The 25,827-nt window shown below is 47.2% G+C and overlaps 1 protein-coding gene across 9 annotated transcripts in view; it reads right to left on the bottom strand.

The window, feature by feature from the left end:
- The window catches only part of PPIP5K1 (diphosphoinositol pentakisphosphate kinase 1), a 141,020-nt gene extending 121,416 nt beyond the window's left edge, over positions 1 to 19,604 (bottom strand). For 6 of the 9 annotated variants that reach the window (XM_048866593.2, XM_048866594.2, XM_048866592.2 and 3 more), the window contains exons 1-6: positions 19,554 to 19,604; positions 13,685 to 14,372; positions 6,748 to 6,943; positions 6,577 to 6,667; positions 4,060 to 4,145; positions 3,411 to 3,565 (exon numbers count right to left, since the gene is read on the bottom strand). In XM_048866593.2, the coding sequence (XP_048722550.2) occupies positions 3,411 to 3,565; positions 4,060 to 4,145; positions 6,577 to 6,667; positions 6,748 to 6,943; positions 13,685 to 13,831 (675 nt within the window). In that variant the 5' untranslated portion in view covers positions 13,832 to 14,372; positions 19,554 to 19,604. Of the gene's footprint in view, positions 1 to 3,410; positions 3,566 to 4,059; positions 4,146 to 6,576; positions 6,668 to 6,747; positions 6,944 to 13,684; positions 14,373 to 19,461; positions 19,485 to 19,513; positions 19,534 to 19,553 lie in introns of those variants that run through there. The other 3 variants (XM_048866591.2, XM_075133294.1, XM_075133293.1) reach the window with 3 other exon arrangements.
- Between the last annotated feature and the right edge of the window lie 6,223 nt (positions 19,605 to 25,827).

Here is a 25,827-nt window from a genome sequence, read left to right as displayed (position 1 = left end):
AGTGTTCCACTGTTTGGACTCTGCCTAACAAAGAGCTAAATGGGAAGTTTAAATAAAATCAAATTCAGCCACACAAGAGCTTGGCAATGTAAGCAATAGCACTTCCTTGGGAACAACCTAATCCAAAAGGCTGCAGCAAAGAGGGATGGAATGGGACCCTTGAAACTGGGTATGAATCACAGAAATGCAAGGGTGTAAGGGACCTCAAGAGGTCATCTAATCCAGCCTGCAGCACTGAGGCAGGGCCAAGTAAACCTAGACAATCCCTGATGGGTTTGGAAATTAGGTTGGTTTAATGTGATTTGTTCTTGATAAATTCATGTGGACTGTTATTACTCTGTTATCCTCCAGGAGCTTACAAATTGATGTTTTAATCATATGTTCCGGTATCTTTCCAAAAAGAAAAGGAGTACTTGTGGCACCTTAGAGACTAACCAATTTATTATCTTTCCAGGTATCAAGTTAAGTTGGCTGGTCTATAATTCCCTATGTCCTCTTTGTTCCCCTTTTTAAAGGCAGATTCTGTGTTTGACTTTTTCCGTTCCCTGGCACCTCACCCATCCTCCATGAGTTCTCGAAGATAATTGCTAACAATTCCAAGATTACTTCAACTAGTTCGTTTAGTACCCGAGGATGAATTTGGTCAGGCCCTGACAACTTGAACACATCTAATTTACCTTAATATTCTTTAACCTGTTCTCTCCCTATTCTGGCTTGTGTTCCTTTCTCCTTGTTGTTCAATGTTAATTGTGCTAAGGATCTGGTCACAATTAACCTTTTTAGTGAAGCCTGAAGCAAGGTAGACATTAAACACCTCAGCCTTCCTGACATCATCTGTTATTAGGTCTCCTTCCTTGCTAAATAGTGGACCTACACTTCTATTTTCCTCTTGCTCCTAATGTATTTATAGAACCTCTTCTTCTTATGTCCTTTTATGTCCCATGCTGTACATAAAAAGAAAAGGAGTACTTGTTGAAGTGAGCTGTAGCTCACAAAAGCTTATGCTCAAATAAATTGGTTAGTCTCTAAGGTGCCACAAGTACTCCTTTTCTTTTTGCGAATACAGACTAACACGGCTGTTACTCTGAAACCTGATGCTGTACATAATGCATTTTGTGCCGTAGCCTTTCCAATTCGGTCCCTACATTCTTGTGCTATTCTTTCATACTTCTCCTTAGCAATTTGTCCGTGTTTCCACATTTTATAGGTTTCCTTTTTGCTGTTCCACCTTTAACATTATCTATGAGAAACTTCAGCTCTCCTGAACCTCTTTTCCCCTTAGGTAAGGTCCCATGAGAAGAAAATCTACCAGTTCTGAGTCTGTGAATTCTATATTTTTGAAATCCATCATTATTCTGCTGCTCTCACTCCTTCCTTTCCTTTGAACCATTAAATCTATCATTTCATGATCACTTTTATCCAAAATGCCTTCAACCTTCAATCAGAACTAATTCCAATTCCTCTATGTCAGTCAGAATCAAATCTAAAGTGGCTGTCCCCTAATTACTTCCTCCACCTTCTGAAACAAGACATTGTCCCCAGCACATTAAAAGAACTTATTGGATAACAGCTGCCACATATTGTAGTTATGGAGGGGCTAGTATTAACTCCATAATTCACGCTAAGTCAGAAGTTTTCAATTTAAAGGAAGCTTTAAACCTTTACTTTTTAAAACATCGTATTGATATGATAAAAAACAATCCACAAAATGTAAATTGACACTATTTGAATTTCCTGGTGGTTTGAGAAAAATAACTCAATACAGAGAGAACAAGAGCTCAAAAATCACCTCTTTGCATTTTCACGTGTCTCACCTTTTTGTACCTCCTTCTGCAAGAAACCTACAGCACTCCAGCCAAATTGCTGCTCTTAATGCACCGATTGCTCAAAATACCAGCTATACAATTGCCGTGCTTGTCTATAGAGCATTTTATAACTTTTTACCCATAACTGAAAGTTTGTGTGCTATGCCGAACCTGCCAATTTGACAGCAAATCTGTCATATGTGAACACCACCACTCACTTCTGAGGGCAAAAAAAGGAGACCAAAAGTTCAAACCTAACCTCATCTATCCTCTGTTTAAATTCCCATGCAGTTCACTACCCATATCATTGACTAAGACAATAAACCCCCAACTTAGATGTCAGTCAGGGAAATACAAAAACAAGAAGTCATTAATGCAAAATTTCAGCAGTGCCCTCAACATTGCTAAGGCAGAATAACTTCCCTGCTGCATAGAATGTGGGAGTCAGATGTGGAGATCTATTGATATAAGTTGATACAGAAGTAAATGAATTATAGTGCAAGTTTGATACGCTGGTGTCCGCATTTGTGTTGTGTGTCTACAGGAAAAGAAGTGAAAGCCATATGGAGTGCAGTGTTAACAGCACTGTAGGCAATATAAAGGTGGAAAAAATGCACAGGTCTTTCCCCCAGCCTATTTCCATGTTGTGAAGGTTTTGGGTGGGTGGAGCATATTCTGATGCAACCTTAACGGTCACTAAATAGTCTTTGTTTGACAATTTAGTATTTGGATTGTGCTAGGCATATTCAAAACCCGGAGGAAAAGCTGCTCCCCGCCCTAAAGAACGTACAAGCTAAACAAAAACAGACAAAGCACGGGGGAAGGGATAAAAACAGACAAATAAAGCCTTGAGAGTGACACCAGACACGGAGAGCAGAGCGCGCACCAGGGTGAGACGCAGTCTTCACAGAGCGATTGGTGGTGTGCAGGGTAGGGAACTGTTAGATGTGCCTCCGGAAGTCCTAGCACTGCCACACAGGTGAGCAGAGCTCCAGCATGGATCCACGCGCACTCAGCTGCTATTCTGTAGGGTGGACACTCTCCCTCGTGGCAGGTTAACCTCCAAGGAAGTCATTCAAGGGGAGACTACTGGAGTTAATTCTGTAGCGTAGATACACCCAGCATGAAGTCGGGGGCTAAGGCATCTGAATGAAAACTGCATTTGCTTGTACTACCCATGACCTCTAGTGATCATGCTGATGGGATGAGCACTTGAGCAACTTTTTTTTTTTTTTAAATCTACTAGGCTTTTTGGGGCTATTCTATTAGTGTGTGTGGTGTGATTGAGCACATAAGCCAGGCACTGCTGCTGGAACCGTTTCTTCAGCAATTCCTGACTCACTGTGATTTAACAACACGTTCTTAACATGGCATTAATAGGTGTTTGCATTTAACAAGCAACAAAATCTCAGTCAGCTTGAAACCAGATTCCCCCACCACTCCCTCCAGGAGGCCCCACAAGCCTTTCCCAGACCCAAGGACTCTCCTTCCAGTGGTGCATCTCTGGCCTCGAGGCACATGGGAGTTCTATCTATCTGCCAACAGGCATGCTCTGTAGTGTCTACCCCACAGCCAATGGCCAGTGGCAACTGGAGTTCCCCTCACCTTCCGGAAGAGCCTCTGGCTGCCCCCACCTGCCGAAGTTGGGTAGTAAATATAAACATTGTGATCCTCCGCACTGACTGGCTTCTCTACAAACGGCTTTGGGAAAACGGCTCCATTCACCTCCACTTGGTCCTCTCCCTCCACTAGGTTGCACTCTGCAGACAAAGCACAGCAGGAGCAGGTCAGGAAGGGGGGAAGCCTGCTTCAGAGGATCCAGCTCACCACTTCCTCCCCACCTCACTCCTCTATCCCACGTCCGGGTCAGCAGCATAGACTGCGAATCATGTCTGTTCAGGCTTGCCACCAAGGTCTGATCTTTAACAGCAAGTTCCTTTTAGCACCATCCTTGGAAGCACTCCTCTGGTGGAGTCAGCTCTGATCACAGCCACACTGCCCAGGCATTTGGGGTGTGCTGCACAGGATACTTAGGAATAGCATCAGGCTGGCCCTCTGAGGCCTTAGTAACCAAGGGCACACAGGGGAGCCAGGCACGCCAGTTTGTTTGTAAATGGAGGTTGAGAAGCATCAGCATCCCTATGTACCCGAGCTCTATTCCCAGACTCTTCTGAGGCCGAGCCACCTAAAGCGGAGCTCTCTGGGGAGATGAACTTGCCATCTGTCACTCCCACTGCCCCCTGGGTACACTCACCATCCGGCTTGTCAGGATCTCGATTAAGCACAGCATAGCGGGGCAAGTCTATGCCCTCTTCCTGCAGGATCCGGTACACTTCTCGCCTGCAGGGACAGGGCAAGAAGTCAGTGGCAGCCAACACAATAGGCGGAAAGGTCATGGCTGTGACCTCGACACAAAACTTGGAGATTTATCACTAAGTAGAGTGAATGCAACAAGGTCTAGGTTTGAGGTTCAACGTGGATGGGACTAGAACCCAGGTCTGCAGGATGGCTGGCACCCTCATGCCACCACCCGGGAGCCATGGAAGGACCACAGGCATCACCACATAGACAGACACGACAGGAAGTTACACCTTGAAAGCCCAGACCAAGAGATTTCCTTGTGGTCCCTTACTGGTCCAGCCGTCCCACTGAAGCCCAAGAGGAGTTCCAGGAATGCCTATGCAGCAAGGTGGACTCCCTTGCCAGCTGTAGCAATGGACCTGCCTCTCGGCTTTCTCTTGGGATCCCTGACCCCAGCTCTGACCCCAGGTTCCTGACTGTCGGAGATGTTCCTGGCCTCTAACAGCCACTATTCTAACCACTAAGAATGCCACATTGCGTGACCACTGCACCTGACTGCCTAAGCCCCAGTCATGACACTAAGGGAGGCAAAGCACCTGCATGCACCTGCCCAGAGAAGTCTACCTCCCATCCCTGATTGGAATGCCTGTGAGCAGCAAAGCATTGCCCACCCTGAACTAGGATACCTATGTCATGGATCCACAGGACTAGTGCTATGGCTCCCGGTCTCTTGGAGGAATGCCTTCAGTGTGCCAGATCTCCTAGGGGGTTTCACTCTTCCTCCAGGGTAAGCCACGCAGCTTCCCCATCTCCTTAGACTGTACCTCTGAGCCTGCAGCCCCCCTGCTTCCCACCGTAAGCACCATGCAGCAAGTCCAACTCAGAATCCTGATGGAGACTTGTACACTCTTAGGGAATTAATGCACCTCACCCAGCGTTTGTAGTGACACTCACAACTTTGTGAAAACAGTCAGGTTTATTAATCAATTGGAACACAGCTTAGGGAGGCTTTAGGGTAGTATAGAGAACTGAAGGTTAAAGCACAGTCCATTCTGGCCAGCCCAAGCCCAGCCATGCTGCAGTGAACCCCTTGGTTCAAGCTCTGTCTGTCTTGCTGTCTGATTTCCTGCATCAGACCAGGTGAGAGCCCCAACTCCTTCCAGCTGCCAGCTCTTATCCCCCACCTCATGCCTCTCCTGTCCTTTGATCTCAAGCTGGGGGTTGTTGTTCAGCTTCCCTAAGTAGAGGTGGGGAAGTCCATACCCCTGTAGGTCATTGCTTGGTAGGTGTCAATGTTCTGGCAACTGGATTTGCCAGTGGCTTCTCAGATGCTCCACTGATATGGAGACTAAGGCCCAGACAGCGGGGCAACACCCTCACCTATGTCACTCAGCATGCCCTGAGAGCAAACAGTCCTTTTCCACCCCACTGGGTAACAATGTAGCATATAGGGGAAACTGAGGCACAAACAGGCCTCAAAAATATTACAAAATATTCCCACTTTGTCACAATCTAATGGTAGCAGGGTGCCCATCCTACTCACCTGCACCCACCCAACCTGGACACCTAGGCACAGCAGAGCACCACTTTCGACACCCTCCAGCACTGGACAGCAACAAGTAAGCGTGGTAGAGACCATACCACAAGAAACCTCCACCCTGGTCAGGGACACCTAACAGCAGCAGAGTTCTCACACTCACAGGTCCCAAATGGGGAAGCTATAGTTTTCACACCAATAACTACCTTCTTTGCATCTGCCAATCAGAGCTTGAGGGCATGCCAGTCACACAACTCCAGGGGAGCGTTTTGGGAATGCAAATTTGAAGGGGAGGGCTGGGTGTGACACTCTAGCCCTAAACATCCAAGGCCAAAGTTTTCAAACCTTGCTGCCTACTCTGACTTCTAAACCCATATTTAGATATACAGCCTGAATTTGTTAGGCGCTGGGCACCCACAAATCAGCTGGTGTTCCTGGGAGCTGCAAGTGCTAGACCCCCTAAGTAAGTGCTAGGTCTCCAGGAGTCTAACCTTTTAGCACGTAGCTACAAAAATGCTGGCTGTTCCCAGCTCATCCCCAGAATCTCACCTGCCCTTGCTGCTGCCACTCCCTGCTTCCCTACCCCAGGATCTGACCTGTCCTCACTAATCTCTCATTCTGTGAGCTCACTCCCTTGCCCTACTTCACTCTGCCCTTCCCACACTCTGTACTAATCAGGAAATGTCAAAATACACCTGCTTCCATCCGAGTAAGTCCATTCCTTCCCCTTACATCATCCCACCTGGAAGTTATGAGGAGATCATGTCCCAGAAACCTGCTAAATAGAGGCAACCCTCCTCCATCCCTTCTACCCACTAGCACAGGGAAGGTGAAGCAGCAGCAGCATTTGTATAGCACTCAGGGAGACCAGAGTCAGCCAGGCAGTTCACCCGCAGGGGAAGGAAGGAGATTCTCCAGGCACTGAACCCCTACCTGTCCTGGATGTAATACTGCATATCAAGGTCATTAATCAGAAACGGATTGCACAACTTGGCGTAAGCAACTGCCTTATCCAGAGGGAATCCTGAAAAACAGCAAAAGGTGCGATTAATGCAAGTTCCCTGCTGCCAGGCCTGTGGGGCAGGGGCTGCCACAGACCTTTACCTTTAGAGTGGAAGGAAATGAGGCAGTCGCAAGGAGGCCAGTTCTCCACTGGCTCGTTCAGAATGACATCTTCTCCCATGATCACCACTGTGATGTACTCAAACTTGCACAGACGTTCCAGGATCTGGGTCATGGGCTTTGACTTGGACTTTTTGGTCATGGCACAGATTCCGACCACAATCTGCCGTTCTGGAGGCTGAGGGGAGAAGCAGGAAGCTTATTATTGAGCCAGTTTGCTCAGTGAATTCAAATTGCAAATGGCATAGAGAGGCAGCAATTGTGAACAGACATGGGGCTTTCCCCAACCCACACACATGCTTCATTCTCTCTTTAGATCCCACCCACAACACAGGATTCAGCAGGTGAAAACTATTAAAAGCATCTTAAAACACCGATTCTCCAGCACACGGAAGATTCTCCCTCCTATCTCTGAACATCTACACTAGCATCAGAGTCACTCTCTAAAGCACTGCAAGCTTATAACTTGTTATAACTTAACTAATATGTGGTTCTAACATCTCCTCTTTGCATACACATGCGAAAAGTGATTTGCACACATACACATTGGTGACACAAGCACATGCACAGCCAAGCAAACACAGATCATGGACAAGCATGAGAATTTGCACATGTTCCCTTCCACACAGCACTCATTCTGCAGTTAGAAATTGCCATCTTTAAAAGCAGTTTTACCACAAAGTTCATGGGCTGAATCTGCAAAAATGCTTATAATTATTTTTTTTATTCTTAAAAACAGTGAGTAACTTCCTCCCCTATTCCCCACCAGTAACACCAAAAGAACTCAAGAAAATTTGTGCAAACACCCCCCCATCCCTTTTCTTTCTTTTTTTTTTTTTTTTTAAAGTCCCCTATGACAAGACACCACAAACAGGAGAATTCAGATAAACGCAAATGTTTCAGATTAAGAGTGTATGAAAACTAGGAGTCAGAATGAGAATTCTCTGCAAACCTGACTCCAGCAGTCACAGCCAGTGCAGCTGCTAGAATGACTGTTTTTTAAATAGCTTGGCCCTTGTTGTGCCAATGTTTCTACCTGATGAGGCATGGCAGTATGCTTTTAGAAGGACAGGAGCAGAGATGATGAGACCAGCCTCCTGCGGGGCGCTTCTTTGCCAACAGAGTCAAGGAAAGAGTAGGGACTGACTGGAGCGTTCAGAGGTCAGCATCTACATGTGGGAGTAGCATTCAGTAAGGGGCTTTGGCTAGCACTCTACTCCCACTACCACTGGCCGCAAGGGTAAAAACCATTAAGAGTCAGAGGAGTTCTACTGGTCTCTTAATAAAAAGCTTAGACCTGGGAGTCAGAATCCTGCACAAATGGGATCTTCAGACAAACCATCTGTGACGTTATTGACATAACCTGGGAACATATAGATCATTCTTGCAATCAAGGTCCTGTTGTTGCACCAAATCTTATATAAAGAGAGTCAGATGAGGTATCTAAAACAAGGTTATGGTTTGCTGGTTATGATTATGCTATCTGTATATGTGTACCATTTTTATAGTTGAAGGTATGAATATTGGCTCTGTACTTCAAACTTATGCTATGCTTCTCGGGACACCCCAGACAAGTTGGTGTCAGCTCTGCTTAGCCTGCTTGATGGCCCATGAGCTATACGGTCCCAGGTTATGTCAATAACGTCACACCGTCTTATTAGAAGGATTTTGACAATAAGCTAAATACCCCAGAAGAAGAGATAGAATCATAGAATTGCAGGGCTGGAAGGGACCTGGAGAGGTCATCTAGTCCAGTTCCCTGCACACTCATGGAAGGACTAAGTATTATCTAGACTATCCTTGACAGGTGTTTGTCTAACCTGCTCTTAAAAATCTCCAATGATGGAGATTCCACAACTTCCCTAGGCACTTTATTCCAGTACTTAACCACCCTGACAGGTAGGAAGTTTTTCCTAATGTCCAACCTAAACCACCCTTGCTGCAATTTAAGTCCATTGCTTCTTGTCCTATCTTCAGGGGTTAAGGAGAACAATTTTTCTCTTCTTCTTGTAATGGTCACTGACCCACACCAACATGTTTAAGGAAATATTTACAATAGGAAATGCTCTGCAACCTCCATCTAGGCTCTTATGTGCCCCAGACAAATATGAAGCAGTGACATGAACACTACAATCCAGGACAATATGGCAAGGGGAGAGACCAAGGGATTCAAATCCCTCATGCCCCCAACCACCACATTATTAAACCAGATATCAAGAAAACATCTTGACACCCTGTCAGTTTCAACACCCTCCCTCCAGCAGCAAGAGAAACAGAGGACTCTCTAGGGAGCTACTTCATCATTTTCACATAAGAAAACATTCTGCTTATTCCCATCCAGTCCACCACCACACTTCATGTGAACACAGCTCCCCCTTCTATTTATGGTACAATACTTGTCTCTCTCCTCCGGGGGACTGAGTCATCTATCTGCCGCCCTGACCGGGAAAACCGAGAAGTCTGCTGCTTGCCGGGGGCTAAGATTCGTGATGTGACGGAGAGACTGCCGAGACTCATCAAGCCCTCGGATCGCTACCCCTTCCTGCTTCTCCACGTGGGCACCAATGATACTGCCAAGAATGACCTTGAGCGGATCACTGCGGACTATGTGGCTCTAGGAAGAAGGATAAAGGAGTTGGAGGCGCAAGTGGTGTTCTCGTCCATCCTCCCCGTGGAAGGAAAAGGCCTAGGTAGGGAGCGTCGAATCGTGGAAGTCAACGAATGGCTACGCAGGTAGTGTCGGAGAGAAGGCTTTGGATTCTTCGACCATGGGATGGTGTTCCAAGAAGGAGTGCTAGGCAGAGATGGGCTCCACTTAACGAAGAGAGGGAAGAGCATCTTCGCGAGCAGGCTGGCTAACCTAGTGAGGAGGGCTTTAAACTAGGTTCACCGGGGGAAGGAGACCAAAGCCCTGAGGTAAGTGGGAAAGCGGGATACCGGGAGGAAGCACAGGCAGGAATGTCTGTGAGGGGAGGGCTCCTGCCTCACACTGGGAATGAGGGGCAATCAACAGGTTATCTCAAGTGCTTATATACAAATGCACAAAGCCTTGGAAACAAGCAGGGAGAACTGGAGGTCCTGGTGATGTCAAAGAACTATGACGTGATCGGAATAACAGAGACTTGGTGGGATAACTCACATGACTGGAGTACTGTCATGGATGGTTATAAACTGTTCAGGAAGGACAGGCAGGGCAGAAAAGGTGGGGGAGTAGCACTGTATGTAAGGGAGCAGTATGACTGCTCAGAGCTCCGGTACGAAACTGCAGAAAAACCTGAGTGTCTCTGGATTAAGTTTAGAAGTGTGTGCAACAAGAGTGATGTAGTGGTGGGAGTCTGCTATAGACCACCGGACCAGGGGGATGAGGTAGATGAGGCTTTCTTCCGGCAGCTCACGGAAGCTACTGGATCGCATGCCCTGATTCTCATGGGTGACTTTAATTTTCCTGATATCTGCTGGGAGAGCAATACAGCGGTGCATAGACAATCCAGGAAGTTTTTGGAAAGCGTAGGGGACAATTTCCTGGCGCAAGTGCTAGAGGAGCCAACTAGGGGGGGCGCTTTTCTTGACCTGCTGCTCACAAACCGGGTAGAATTAGTGGGGGAAGCAAAAGTGGATGGGAATCTGGGAGGCAGTGACCATGAGTTGGTTGAGTTCAGGATCCTGACACAGGGAAGAAAGGTAAGCAGCACGATACGGACCCTGGACTTCAGGAAAGCAGACTTCGACTCCCTCAGGGAACGGATGGCCAGGATCCCCTGGGGGACTAACTTGAAGGGGAAAGGAGTCCAGGAGAGCTGGCTGTATTTCAAGGAATCCCTGTTGAGGTTACAGGGACAAACGATCCCGATGAGTCGAAAGAATAGTAAATATGGCAGGCGACCAGCTTGGCTTAATGGTGAAATCTTAGCGGATCTTAAACATAAAAAAGAAGCTTACAAGAAGTGGAAGGTTGGACATATGACCAGGGAAGAGTATAAAAATATTGCTCGGGCATGTAGGAATGTTATCAGGAGGGCCAAATCGCACCTGGAGCTGCAGCTAGCCAGAGATGTCAAGAGTAACAAGAAGGGTTTCTTCAGGTATGTTGGCAACAAGAAGAAAGCCAAGGAATGTGTGGGCCCCTTACTGAATGAGGGAGGCAAACTAGTGACAGAGGATGTGGAAAAAGCTAATGTACTCAATGCTTTTTTTGCCTCTGTTTTCACTAACAAGGTCAGCTCCCAGACTGCTACGCTGGGCATCACAAAATGGGGAAGAGATGGACAGCCCTCTGTGGAGATAGAGGTGGTTAGGGACTATTTAGAAAAGCTGGACGTGCACAAGTCCATGGGGCCGGACGAGTTGCATCCGAGAGTGCTGAAGGAACTGGCGGCTGTGATTGCAGAGCCATTGGCCATTATCTTTGAAAACTCGTGGCGAACCGGGGAAGTCCCGGATGACTGGAAAAAGGCTAATGTAGTGCCAATCTTTAAAAAAGGGAAGAAGGAGGATCCTGGGAACTACAGGCCAGTCAGCCTCACTTCAGTCCCTGGAAAAATCATGGAGCAGGTCCTCAAAGAATCAATCCTGAAGCACTTGCATGAGAGGAAAGTGATCAGGAACAGTCAGCATGGATTCACCAAGGGAAGGTCATGTCTGACTAATCTAATCGCCTTCTATGATGAGATTACTGGTTCTGTGGATGAAGGGAAAGCAGTGGATGTATTGTTTCTTGACTTTAGCAAAGCTTTTGACACGGTCTCCCACAGTATTCTTGTCAGCAAGTTAAGGAAGTATGGGCTGGATGAATGCACTACAAGGTGGGTAGAAAGCTGGCTAGATTGTCGGGCTCAACGGGTAGTGATCAATGGCTCCATGTCTAGTTGGCAGCCGGTATCAAGTGGAGTGCCCCAAGGGTCGGTCCTGGGGCCGGTTTTGTTCAATATCTTCATAAATGATCTGGAGGATGGTGTGGATTGCACTCTCAGCAAATTTGCGAATGATACTAAACTGGGAGGAGTGGTAGATACGCTGGAGGGGAGGGATAGGATACAGAGGGACCTAGACAAATTGGAGGATTGGGCCAAAAGAAATCTGATGAGGTTCAATAAGGATAAGTGCAGGGTCCTGCACTTAGGACGGAAGAACCCAATGCACCGCTACAGACTAGGGACCGAATGGCTAGGCAGCAGTTCTGCGGAAAAGGACCTAGGGGTGACAGTGGACGAGAAGCTGGATATGAGTCAGCAGTGTGCCCTTGTTGCCAAGAAGGCCAATGGCATTTTGGGATGTATAAGTAGGGGCATAGCGAGCAGATCGAGGGACGTGATCGTTCCCCTCTATTCGACATTGGTGAGGCCTCATCTGGAGTACTGTGTCCAGTTTTGGGCCCCACACTTCAAGAAGGATGTGGATAAATTGGAGAGAGTCCAGCGAAGGGCAACAAAAATGATTAGGGGTCTGGAACACATGAGTTATGAGGAGAGGCTGAGGGAGCTGGGATTGTTTAGCCTGCAGAAGAGAAGAATGAGGGGGGATTTGATAGCTGCTTTCAACTACCTGAAAGGGGGTTCCAAAGAGGATGGCTCTAGACTGTTCTCAATGGTAGCAGATGACAGAACGAGGAGTAATGGTCTCAAGCTGCAGTGGGGGAGGTTTAGATTGGATATTAGGAAAAACTTTTTCACTAAGAGGGTGGTGAAACACTGGAATGCGTTACCTAGGGAGGTGGTAGAATCTCCTTCCTTAGAGGTTTTTAAGGTCAGGCTTGACAAAGCCCTGGCTGGGATGATTTAACTGGGAATTGGTCCTGCTTCGAGCAGGGGGTTGGACTAGATGACCTTCTGGGGTCCCTTCCAACCCTTATATTCTATGATTCTATGATTCACCCTCGGAGGCTCAGCCCATATCACACACCCGAGGCCAAAGGGTCAGAACCCATAAAGCTACAGATGGAAGTCCTGCAAAGCCCCCCAGAGGGCCCCTGGCCAGTGCCACACAGAAAACACTGTCACGTGGTAACTTCAGTGCGGTCTGTCTGTATTATTCATGGTGAATTTCTTCAAGTAACTAAGAATGATAAAGGGGTAATAGAGCTCCAAAGGAAGGAAAAGGTACAGCAGTGCCTGCACCTCTGAATTAATCCCACTTACAAAGGGGGTTGGGAGAGAGGCCAGTCAGGGGGTTTGCAAACAGAGGCAAAAGGAAGCAGTCACTAGCAGAAGGAGATTACTCTTTTCTGCAGCCTGTAATATCAGGGTACAGATGATCTGTGATCCAATATAAGGGCGAAGCAGCCAAGCCCACCCTGTTGCTACCACCATTTAAAGGACCTGAAAGAGAAAACCCTAGAATTTGCCCGAGCATTGGGTGCTGAGAACAGTGGAGCAATTGTGCTGCATTTGGTGTTGGGTAAGGCTAAGATTTTTGTCACGGATATTTTTAGTAAAAGTCATGGACAGGTCACGGGCAATAAAGAAAAACTCATGGAAGCCTGTGATCTGTTCATAACTTTTACTAAAAATATCTGTGACAAAATGGGGGGCTCAGGTCCGGGTTCCCCCCACCACCCCTGGACAGCTCAGAGCTCTGGGGGCCCCATTGCAGGTGGCCTGGAACTCTGGGGTTCCCTTGCTGTAGCCAGGAGCTACAGGGGGGCCCCTGCCAGGGAGACCCTGCAGGTCCCAGGAGCTGAAGAGGAAGTCACCGATTCCATGGCTTCCGTGATCTCCGTGAGAAAATCATAGCCTTAGTGATGGGGATCTAGGACATTACATTTCCATACTACTATGCACACTGCCTGGTTTGTATGGCCTGCAGGTTGTGACAGCCTGGAACCTCAAAAGTAACCACACATGTAAAAACTAAGCAACCGAGAAGAAAGCTGGACATGGGACACACACAAGCACCCCACTCCATAGCACCAGGACCTACTTACCGACTCTGACTCCTCATCGTCCTCAAAGAAATCAATCTCGTCTGTCTTCATGTTTGATCCCAGAAAGTCTGTCTCATCATCTCTGGTACCAACAAAAAACCTGGGAGTGGTGCTCTTGCCCTCATGGGAGGTCGTCAGGGACGACATTACAGCCTGGGTGGCCGACCATCCCGCTCTGGAATCATCATGTACAAACCAGGATAAAAAAGAACCCACAATGGGGAGCAAGCCAGGGCTGATGCCACTGAAGAGAGCCTAGGGTGGGTGGGGCCGGACTAGTGCTGTGTGAATGAACCCAGGAATGTAATAGCAGTACTGGTGGAAGGCGACTGGGGCTGGAGGAAGAAGACTTTAGGCTGGGTGGGGGCAGAAGCCAGTGATATTGGAAGGTGCCCTGAGAGCAGGCTGGGGGAGCCCAGCATCCAGTGCCATTTCAAACAGGCACCTCCAATGTGCAATTAATCCATCTGCACTAGCTGGGAGGGGAATGGTGTCATTGCTAAAGTTAATGAGTTGGACGCGATGAATCTTAGCCCTTACAATGCTGTACGTTCCAGACTGCTGACTACATCAATCTCCCATCCTTGAGAACACCAGCTGATACTCAAGAGGGTGGGGGGGAGCGAAGGAGAGAATGAAGACTGCTTCCCAATCCCCAAGCTTCAATCCCTTCGCCAGTCAGGAAGGCCTACAAAAAAAAAAAAAAAGACAAATCACACAAGGCACTTAAGTTAGTATGGTGGGGGTAGCAGAATTTCAAGACACTCCATGGAGAATGGGAAGCAATATTTAGAGCACGTGACCGGAAGTCAGGATTTCTTGAGATCTAAATCATAAGTAGGTCACTTAGGGCTCAATTGACAAAAAAATAGGCACCCCTTTGTATGCACTCCCCAGGCAGGCATAGTTTTTCCATACATTAGAGTTTAAACACACATTTTTTAAAAAGTTCAATTAAAAATAGTTTTAAATCTAACATATCTGTTCTTTAAATAATTGTTATTTTCATCCATTCTGTCTGGCTGCAATCTTGGACCACGGCTTTAAAAGTAGTTTCATGGCGCCACAAGCCTTCCACACACATTAAATGGGCCATGGCCAGGAAACAACTCAACTACTCTCCAATTCTGCAGATTCCTATCTAGGAGACCCAGGTTTCACAGAGAAATCACAGCAACCAAAATCAATTTAATTAATTCAGTGCAGCCTTCCTGCGTGGAGACTCAGATCAGTAGAAGGGTGCTTTACACCCATATAGCTTAATTTGGTTTGTTATAATTTGTAGTGAATGCAAATGGGTGATAGAGGAGATGGACTTGTACTTGAGGAGGTTTCTCTTACTTAGGAAAGTTACTATTGGCTCAGACATTTAGCTCGCAAGAGATGAAACCATAATTTTACCAGGCCAAGACGCCCCAGAGTGTGGAATTATTAAAGCTGCTGGAAGATTGGTACAGTTGACTATAAGCAGTAGGTATTCTTTAGAATTATAAAGTGATGACAGAGAGGGAGCAGGTAGACAGAATGCAAAGGCCCAAGAATTTAACCTAGTAGGATTCCATAAAGGAAGGATTTTGGTGCACAGGAACTATAATTATGGAGACAGAGGGGAGAGAGGCAGGAACAGAAGCACAACAGAAAGCCGAGTTCGAGAGAAGAGAGTGGGCCACCATGTTGAATGCTGCACTAAGGTCAAGGGAAACAAAGACTGAGAAAAGCAAGCAGCAGCCAGCAGCAGCAGCAGGTTGGCTCTCCTCTAGGTGGATAACTATTGCTATGCTATGGCCAGACAAAACCCCAGAGAGCGTGCCACCATGCTGTTATATGCAGCCGCCTCTGTCTCCAGGCCTCCATGTCACCTTACCCCACTCCAACCCCTAAAACTCTCATCATTGCATTAACACCACCAGCCCAGCTCCAACAATGGTAGCTACAGTAGGCGCACCAGCAGAGCCCAGGCAGCCACTGGCTGTTTTACCACCATGTCATCTAGACCTGCTCTGAGTAGTATCAGTGACAAACTGATAATGCCCTGTGGATATTAGCACTCTCTCTGATACTCCACCAGTGACAATGAAGTTGTAGGAAGTATAGGAGAGAGACATTTTTTAAGGGAATGCACTGCACTTAATTTAGATAAAACTTACATCATCATGATCTACACACTCTGATAATTTCATCCACCAGTCTGCAAAGGCAATTGGGCACCCATTACACAGACACCAATATCAGCCCCATGGAAAGTTTCTATCAGATACCCACTCCCAGAAAATGAAGGCCTGAAACTGTGTAACTGGATTAATCCTTGGCTTCAAGATCCTTTTCTCTAGCAGAGGTGGAACCTTGGCACACCATATGCAATTGCTTTTGTATTATATAGCCATTGCCAACACTTTGTCAACGTGTGTCTTCTCCAGGGTGGATAAAAATCAATGGATTTTAAAAAAAAACAGATTTTTTTTAATTTAAATCGTATTTTTTAATAAAATGTTTTTTGAGGAAAAAACCTATCTAAAGATAGTTTTAATTCAGATACATGATAGCTCAAAGATATCTCATCATGGAATAGGGATTATAAATTCTAATTCTATAGTATGAGACAATATAGTCATGTAATGTTTAAAAAAAGTTTTGTAAATAAATTCCAATAGTTCATGGATTAGAGACCCAATTTTATGGGGTTCCAGGGGCTTCTGTATAGATTATTTAGGTTAATCGTTCTATCTACCCAATGGGACTCGGTGCTACCGTCTAGAAGATACCATCAGAGATGCTTAGTTTTGCAGTTCTCAACAGAGATAACATGCTTGTTAACAGCAAAGACAGTTTTTAAATAAATAAACAAACAATTATATAGAGGTGAGAAATAACAGACCTCAACCCTATTGTCCCTCTGCAAATTTGTGTACACAGAGTCAATCCCTTGCCTCTCTCTAAAAGTGCAAAGTTTCAAAAAGTTCAATGAATAGAAGATTGTTGGGGGCGGAATAGATCTGGACAAGGAGAAGACGTCTGGAGATAAATGTGAGAAGGGAGGGACAGGCAGTGGAAACAAAAGTGAAATTGTTTGAGCAGCATATTCCAGAAGTCTTGAGGTCTTTCTGAGTGTAGCCTTCGTTGATTTGAGATCTACCATACCATTCTCTCACTAGAAGGGAAAACCTATAATGGCAGCAGGCCGTAAGAGACCCACTTTGGGTCTCATCTATCACTGAGTTGTGAAGAATATGTATTAAGGTTATAACAACCAACAAGAATGCACTTTTATGTAGAAATCCATGATTAAATCGAGTCTTCGTGACTAGTGATTTAAATCATGATTAAAATCAATTTGATTTAAATCAAATCCACCTTGGTATTCTCGATCATAAAATCTCCAGGACAGGAACAGTCTCTGTATGGGACCACACACCCTGACTGCAGCATTCCTGTCTTGGTGTTTACATAGCCCTCACTACCACAGCATCTAAGCCTCTCAATCATTAGAAGACTTGATCTTCACAACAGTCCTGTAACACAGGACAGAGCAAACGACTTATCCAGAGTCGCACAGGACGTCTGACTGAGCTGGCAATTGAATCCAGGTCTCTTGACTCCAAGGGTAGTGCCTTATCCACACTAGGCCATAAGGAAGCATTGATAATTGGTTCATTGATAAGGGCCCCATTTGCAGGTTACGGTTCTAAGCCACTCTCCCCATGAAAGATCACCAGCATGCCCCAGCGTGAGACACAATCCAACTCAGCCAAGGCAGCAGATGCATTTATGCTCTCTCAACTTGATATTTTTGTTTGGTCCAAGAGTGTCGCTCTAACCAAAGCCATCTTAAGGCATATATTATATTCCTGAAGTCATAGGATACCTTCAGCAGTTCAGCTTTCATTTAAAAATGAGTTTCTAGCCCTCATTTGTGAGGACAAACCTAAAAGAGGTGAAATGAGTATCAGATGCAGTGATGTCTGCTAGAATCTGCAGAGTCTATATTAGCTCAGGAGGTGAACTGCTGCACGCAATTCAATGGTGTAGTGAACTCCATGACCCAAAGCTTTGGGGGCCCCACCAACACCACTAGCAGAGAACTGCATGGCCTTGTCTAGACTAGGATTTAAGAGTGTAATGTTACCCAACATGTTAATATCACAACTTTAAATCCTAGACTAGAGAAGATCCATGTGGAAGGGGAAGAAGTGGCTAGACACACTGCTCTCCTCAGGCAAACACACCCTCACTGCTAGGGTAAACACCACCCCTTATTGCCACTCCTTCCTCTCTGCCAAGGCAGGAGAGGACCCCTGCTGCCACTGCTGTCCCTCCCGCCACTGCTGTCCCTCCCAACAGGAGTGGAGCTCCACTGTTGTTTCCAGGGTGCTAAAGGGGCCCCGAACCGCTGCTCCCTGCCACCCAAAGTGGAGGGAAGGGCCCCTTCCTTCACCACAACCATACTGTGTAGGAAGCAGGCCACGGCATAGGGTAAGGCTTGGTTTCTAACCTTACTGATCTTCTCAGCTAGGACAACAGCACACAGTGCTTCAAAAAGGACATCGCTTCAGGGGGAAGACCCTGGACACACCTGACCTCTCAAAACCCGTCAAGGAAGGTCATTGCTACTTCCAAAATAAATGCAAAGTATTTCTCCTTCAGCTTCACACCACCACCTGGGTTTGCCTGAACCTTGGTTAGGCTGACTCTTCTGCCACTCTGTGATGCACTCCAAACCACTGAACACTAAGCAAGTCCACAATTAGAAATTTGAACAAGGGCTCTCTCCACACAAACCCCTCATAAGTCTTAGCCCACTCAAAGATTTGAACAGGAAAACGTAAGAGGGCCTACAGATTGAAAGGGATGGGCTCAAGTTACCATATGTTCTGGACTGTCCACTAGTGTCACCCTTTGCAGAAAGAGCCCAATTCTCCTACTATTTTAAGTTAGCCTCATGAGGGTCAAATAAAGACCTAACAAAGAGATTCCAGAGTAGCAGGACTGGAGCAGTTTGCAGTGTTGTGGTGCATTTAATGGAATTTCAAACCTCTGTTAAACTTGTGTATTATTAATTTGATTTCATGCTTGAGAGACTTTGACAGCGGAGGAAGCCCATTATAGCAGTCTTTGGCACTGATACCCTTCAAAAGCTAGCCAGTCCGCGGGTGAATGACAGCTATTTCAGAGGAGAGCCCTGAAAGACTGTTGGGGATCAGCTCTCCCCCCAGTCTCAAAGAATCCCAGAGGGCTTCGCAGCAACCCAGGCAGCGGCTGTCAGGCTGCGGAGAATAGGGAGTGCCCTGCTGTGAAGCCACGAGCCTGGCGCCGAGCTCACACCTCCTGGCTCCCCAAACCGGCCAGAGCTCTGTGAGATGCAGAGGCAGCGAGCGGGGGAAAGGCGTGAAGGGAGCAGAGGTGGCCAGAGGCCGGCACCCAGGGGCGCAGCCAGCGCAGGCCAGGGTGACCTGCTCCCCCAGCCTCTGACTGAGGTGGAGGACAACTCCGACCCGCATGCCGGGGCCTGCGAGCTCGCTGGGGCCCCGGGTACACCGCGCCCCGGCCCCAGGCAGAGTCCCTCAGCCCCGCCAAAACCGCGCCCTCCCTCCACGCGCAGCAGCGATGGCCCAGGACCCCCGCCCCGGGACCGACCCCAGCCTCGTCCCCGTCCCCGTCCCCGTCCCCGAGCCCGAGCCCGCCGCCTCGGGCCCCCCCCGGGACCGACCCCCGGCTCCCCCCGGCGGCCCGGGACCGAGCGACCCGACCCGTCCGCCCGGCCCCGCCGCCCCGGGAACGACCCCCTACTCCTCCCGGCCCCGCGGCCGGCCCCGCGGCACACCGCTCCATTACTGGTTTAAATCGCAGAGCGCAGCCATTTCCCCGCACTCACCTGCCACCCTCCGGGCGCAACCTACCCTGCCAGCCACGGCTAGCCAATCGCAGCGTGCTTACTGTCACATGCAGCCAATGAGCAGAGGCGGGGGCGGGGCATGAAGGGGGGATAAGGCTGGTTGGCCCGTAGAGCCGTGGAGGCTGAACCGGGTAGTGCCGGGAGGGAGCTGTGAGGAGACCGGCCGCGCCGCCTCAGAGCCCCCCGTCCCTCGCCTAGAAAGGGACCCTCAGACCCCCCATGCCTCTCCTGGAGCGGGGGCGCCTCAGGACCCCCCCCATGCCTCTCCTGGAGCCGGGGGCGCCTCAGGACCCCCCCCATGCCTCTCCTGGAGCCGGGGGCGCCTCAGGACCCCCCCCATGCCTCTCCTGGAGGCGGGGGCGCCTCAGGACCCCCCCATGCCTCTCCTGGAGCCGGGGGCGCCTCAGGACCCCCCCCATGCCTCTCCTGGAGCCGGGGGCGCCTCAGGACCCCCCCCCATGCCTCTCCTGGAGCGGGGGCGCCTCAGGACCCCCCCCATGCCTCTCCTGGAGCGGGGGCGCCTCAGGACCCCCCCCCATGCCTCTCCTGGAGCGGGGGCCACCTCCTGGGTGGACAGAAGAAAATTGTGTCCAGTGGAGAGATGAGGGTACAAAACACTGTACCCCTGACTGGGGGAAAAAATGACCCCTAATGTTCAGCTGTTTTCCTTTGGCACCTATCTTAAAAGTGTGGTCCTGAGATGTTAGAGTATCTTAGTACGCTGCAGCTTATACTGTACACAGCAGGACTGAAATAGATTCCGACCAATTGCGGGGCTACACACAGCAAGCCACCTTTCACAGATGTAGAGCTAACTCTGAGCAGAAGTGACAATCCCTCTGTCTCCAAATAGCTGATTCTAGTCACAAGGTATCTAGCAACAGGCTGATATCTAACCATAAAAACAAGCACTGACATCATGCGATTGGTAACATTAGTATACATTTATTCTAAACAAGAAAAAATATAATTGCATTAAAATAACATGTGTGTGTGTGAACATTCTGAAGCGGCTACTGCCTTTATCTTAACAAATGTATTACAAGGGCAAAGTTTGTCATACCAAACTTTTCTTAGTGTTATTTTCCTGATGTAAGACCATGCATCCTTTTCTATTGAATGCAAATATATATGTGGGTGGGTTTGTTTTAAAGTTGTAATCAGATGAGGCTACCTAGAAAGTGTGCTTTCCCTTGTTTAGCCAGGCCAGCAGAGCCTATTTTCTGTGTAAAGAACGAGGAGGATTTGTGGCGCCTTAGAGACTAACCAATTTATTTGAGCATAAGCTTTCGTGGGCTATAGCTCACTTCATCAGATGCATGCAGTGGAAAATACAGTGGGAAGAGATAGATAGATAGATATAGATAGATACAGAGAACATGAAAAAATGGAGGCTGCCATACGAACTCGTAGTGAGACCAATCGATTAAGGTGAGCTATTATCAGCAGGAGAAAAAAAACTTTTGTGGTGATAATCAGGATGGCCCATTTCAAACAGTTGACAAGAAGGTGTGAGTAATAGTAGGGGGGGAAATTAGCATGGGGAAATAGTTTTTAGTTAGTTTTTAGTTGTGCGGTGCTCACTGGCTCTGATTCCCCACCCCCCGCCCCATTGAGAGAGGGTTGTAGGTTCATCATGCTTCTGCAACCCTTCTCAAGACTACTTTCTACCACTGGGGGGCTGAGTGAATTGAGCCATAAATCTTGTTTTTTATGCCTAGATAACATCATAGAATCATTGTCAAGGTTCCTCCCTCACTCTGAACTCTAGGGTAGAGATGTGGGGACCTGCATGAAAAACCTCCTAAGCTTATCTTTACCAGCTTAGGTCAAAACTTCCCCAAGGTACAAAATATTCCACCCGTTGTCCTTGGATTGGCCGCTACCACCACCAAACTAATACTGGTTACTGGGGAAGAGCTGTTTGGACGCGTCTTTCCCCCCAAAATACTTCCCAAAACCTTGCACCCCACTTCCTGGACAAGGTTTAGTAAAAAGCCTCACCAATTTGCCTAGGTGACTACAGACCCAGACCCTTGGATCTTAAGAACAATGAACAATCCTCCCAACACTTGCACCCCCCCTTTCTTGGGAAATGTTGGATAAAAAGCCTCCCCAATTTGCATAGGTGACCACAGACCCAAACCCTTGGATCTGAGAACAATGAAAAAGCATTCAGTTTTCTTACAAGAAGACTTTTAATAAAAATAGAAGTAAATAGAAATAAAGAAATCCCCCCTGTAAAATCAGGATGGTAGATATCTTACAGGGTAATTAGATTCAAAAACATAGAGAACCCCTCTAGGCAAAACCTTAAGTTACAAAAAGATACACAGACAGAAATAGTTATTCTATTCAGCACAATTCTTTTCTCAGCCATTTAAAGAAATCATAATCTAGCACATACCTAGCTAGATTACTTACTAAAAGTTCTAAGACTCCATTCCTGGTCTATCCCCGGCAGAAACCAGCATATAGACAGACACACAGACCCTTTGTTTCTCTCCCTCCTCCCAGCTTTTGAAAGTATCTTGTCTCCTCATTGGTCATTTTGGTCAGGTGCCAGCGAGGTTACCTTTAGCTTCTTAACCCTTTACAGGTGAGAGGAGCTTTCCCCTGGCCAGGAGGGATTTCAAAGGGGTTTACCCTTCCCTTTATATTTATGACAATCATAGAACTGGAAGGGACCTCAAGAGGTCATCTAGTCCATTCCCCTGCACTCCTGGCAGGACAAAGTATTATCTAGACCAGTGCTACTCAAAGTGCTGGTCCACGGACCGGTGCCGGTCCGCGAGCAATCGGCTGCCAGTCTGCGCGCACATTGGAAAATAAAATTGCCAGTCCCCCACATCAGATAGCTTGAGAAGCACTGGTCTAGACCATCCCTGACAGGTGTTTTTCTAACCTGCTCTTAAAAATCTCCAATGATGGAGATTCCACAACTTCCCTAGGCAATTTATTCCAGTGCTTAACCACCCTGACAGTTAGGAAATTTTTCCTAATCTCCAGCCTAAACCTCCCTTGCTGCAATTTAAGCCCATTGCTTCTTGTCCTATCCTCAGAGGTTAAGGAGAAGAATTTTCTTCCCTCCTCCTTGAAAACTGTTGTCATGTCCCCTCTCAGTCTCCTCTTTTCCAGACTAAACAAACCCAGTTTTTTCAATCTTCCCTCATAGATTGTATTTTCTCAGGGGTGAAAGTAAGTCGAGTGACTTACCGGTACACTGGGGCCAGCTCTGGCCCCCGGAAGGGGCGGGGCCTATGGTGGAAGGGCGGGGCTGAGGGGGTCAGAGCCAGCCCCAGCCCACCCTGTGCGGTGATTGCCCCCCCTTCTCCTCCTCCTCCTCCCCCACCGGGGTAGTAGCAGCAACCTGGGGATCTGGGGGCTATTTAAAGGGCCCGGGGCTCCCCTGCTTGTACTGCCCCTGTACTTTAATTAGCTGCTGGAGCCCTGGGGAAGTGGTGTGGCTCCAGCGGCTATTTAAAGGACCGGGCAGCAGAGGCAGCTGGAGCCCTGGCCCTTTAAATAGCCCCTGGAGCCCCTGCTACCCCAGGGCTCTTGGGGCTATTTAAAGGGCCTGCGACTTCCCTGCTTCTACCGCCCCAGTCCTTTAAATAGCCCCTGGAACCCTGGAGTAGCGGCGGGGCTCCGGCAGCTATTTAAAGGGCCGGGGTGGTAGAAGCAGGGGAGCCCCGGGCCCTTTAAATAGCCGCCGGAGCTGCGCAGCCGCTACCCCAGGGCTTCAGCAGGGGGTTCTGGAGGCAATTTAAAGGGCCTGGGGTTCCAGCCACTGCTGGGAGCCCCAGGCCCTTTAAATTGCCCCCTGGAGAAGCTGGGCTGCCCCAGTACGGTGCACCGGCTCTTGCCGGTATGCCATACCGGGGTGTGCCGGCTTACTTTCACTTCTGTATTTTCTAGAGCTTTAATCATTTTTGTTGCTCTTCTCTGGACTTTCTCCAATTTGTCCACATCTTTTGTGAAATGTGGCACCCAGAACTGAACACAATACTCCAGCTGAGGCCTAATCAGTGCAGAGTAGAGCGGAAGAATTACTTCCAGTGTCTTGCTTACAACACTCCTGATAATACATCCCAGAATGATGTTTGCTTTTTTTGCAACAGTGTTACACTATTCAGGTTTCAGAGGAACAGCCGTGTTAGTCTGTATTTGCAAAAAGAAAAGGAGTACTTGTGGCACCTTAGAGACTAACCAATTTATTTGAGCATTGACTCATATTGAGTTTATGGTCCACTGTGACCCCTGTGACATTCTGAGTGTAATTTAATATCTCATTGAAAGGTGACAGGGCCAGAAAGAGTTAATTAACTCCCAGACTGACCTGACCCATGGCCGAACTTTAGAGACTGGTTAGGAAGAGATGGAAATGAAGAGAGCTTTGAAATGCAAGTCTGCATTGTTAGAGACAGAAGAGTAGATGTTTGCTCAGGTCTTGTGATGTCAGCAAACAAGTCTTGTCGATGGCTGTAGCTTTGATTCAAAGATCAAAAAAGGAATATTAACATTTAGGAAGACATTTGAGTGAAATAGTATTATTGTCTCTGTCTCTTTGAAGGTTGTGATAACCTGTTTTTGAAGTGTTTAATGGATAAATTATCTTTTGCTAATTGCCATGATGTTTGGAAGAAGGAAAGTTAAGCCTATTGTTTTCTTAGGCCAAAAGGCTGCAGGAAATGTATAAAAACCTTGGGACACAATCCTTCTTCATCTCAGATCTGCTCTGGGTTTCAAGAGGGGGAAAACTTAAGCCATAAGGATTGAGATCCCCAGTCACTGATATTGGACTATAACCTATGGAGTATTTCTAAAAGGACTTTTGGCAACTACAAGCTGATCTCTGCCGTGTATCTGAACCTCAAGAATTGAATTCAAGTCTGTCTGTATATTGATCTTTTAACCAACACTCTCTCTCTCTTTTCTTTTTTTAATAAATTTTAGCTTAGTTAATAAGAATTGGCTGTAAGTGTGTATTTTGGGTAAGATCTAAGTTATCATTGGATCTGGGTGTGTGGCTGATCCTTTGGGATTGGAAGAACCTTTTCTTTTATATGATGAAATAAGATTTTCAGTGATCACCATCATATCTGACATGTGTGTCTGGATGGAGGCTTGAGGCTGGGTACTTTAAGGGAACTGCATTGTTCGGACTTCTAAATAACCAGTGAGGTACTATATAAGCTGTTTTGTGCTGGCTTGGTAAATCTAAGTATTGGAATATTCACCAGCGTTTGGGGTTTGTCTGCCCTGTTCTGTTTGCAGTTCACTCTGATTGAGTGACCTCAGCTGGCTCCCATGGGCAATGTCATCACAATCTCTCAGATCCCTTTCCGCAGTACTCCTTCCTAGGCAGTCATTTCCCATTTTGTATGTGTGCAACTGATTGTTGCTTCCTAAGTGGAGTACTTTGCATTTGTCCTTATTGAATTTCATCCTATTTTCTTCAAACCATTTCTCCAGTTTGTCCAAATCATTTTGAATTTTAATCCTATCCTCCAAAGCACTTGCAACCCCTCCCAGGTTGGTATTGTCCGCAAACTTTATCAGTGTACTCTGTATGCCATTATCATTGATAAAGATATTGAACAGAACTGGATTCAGAACTTATCCCTGCGGAACCCCACTCATTATGTCCTTCCAGCATGACTGTGAACCACTGATAACTACTCTCTGGGAACAGTTTTCCAACCAGTTTTGCACCCACCTTATAGCAGCGCCATCTAGGTTGCATTTCCCTAGTTTGTTTATGCGAAGGTCATGCGAAACAGTATCAAAAGCTTTACTAAAGTCAAGATATACCACTTCCCCCATATCCACAAGGCTTGTTACCCTGTCAAAGAAAGCTACCCGGTTGGTTTGACATATTTTGTTCTTGACAAATCCATGCTGACTGTTACTTAGTATCTTATTATCTTCTAGATGTTTGCAAATTGCTAGCTTAATTATTTGCTCCATTATATTTCCGGGTACAGAAGTTAAGCTGACTGGCCTGTAATTGCTTGGGTTGTCCTTATTTCTCTTTTTATAGATGGGCACTATAGTTGCTCTTTTCCAATCTTCTGGAATCTCTCCCATCTTCCATGACTTTTCAAAGATAATCGCTAATGGCTCAAATATCTCCTCAGTCAGCTCCTTGAGTATTCTAGGATGCATTTCATCAGACCCTGGTGACTCGAAGACATCTAACTTGTCTAAGTGATTTTTAACTTGTTCTTTTCCTATTTTATCCTCTGATCCT

The sequence above is a fragment of the Caretta caretta genome, chromosome 10 (genome assembly GCF_965140235.1).
Source record: "Caretta caretta isolate rCarCar2 chromosome 10, rCarCar1.hap1, whole genome shotgun sequence".
NCBI classification, from domain to species: Eukaryota; Metazoa; Chordata; order Testudines; family Cheloniidae; genus Caretta; species Caretta caretta.
This window is presented reverse-complemented; position numbering and strand designations above follow the sequence as displayed.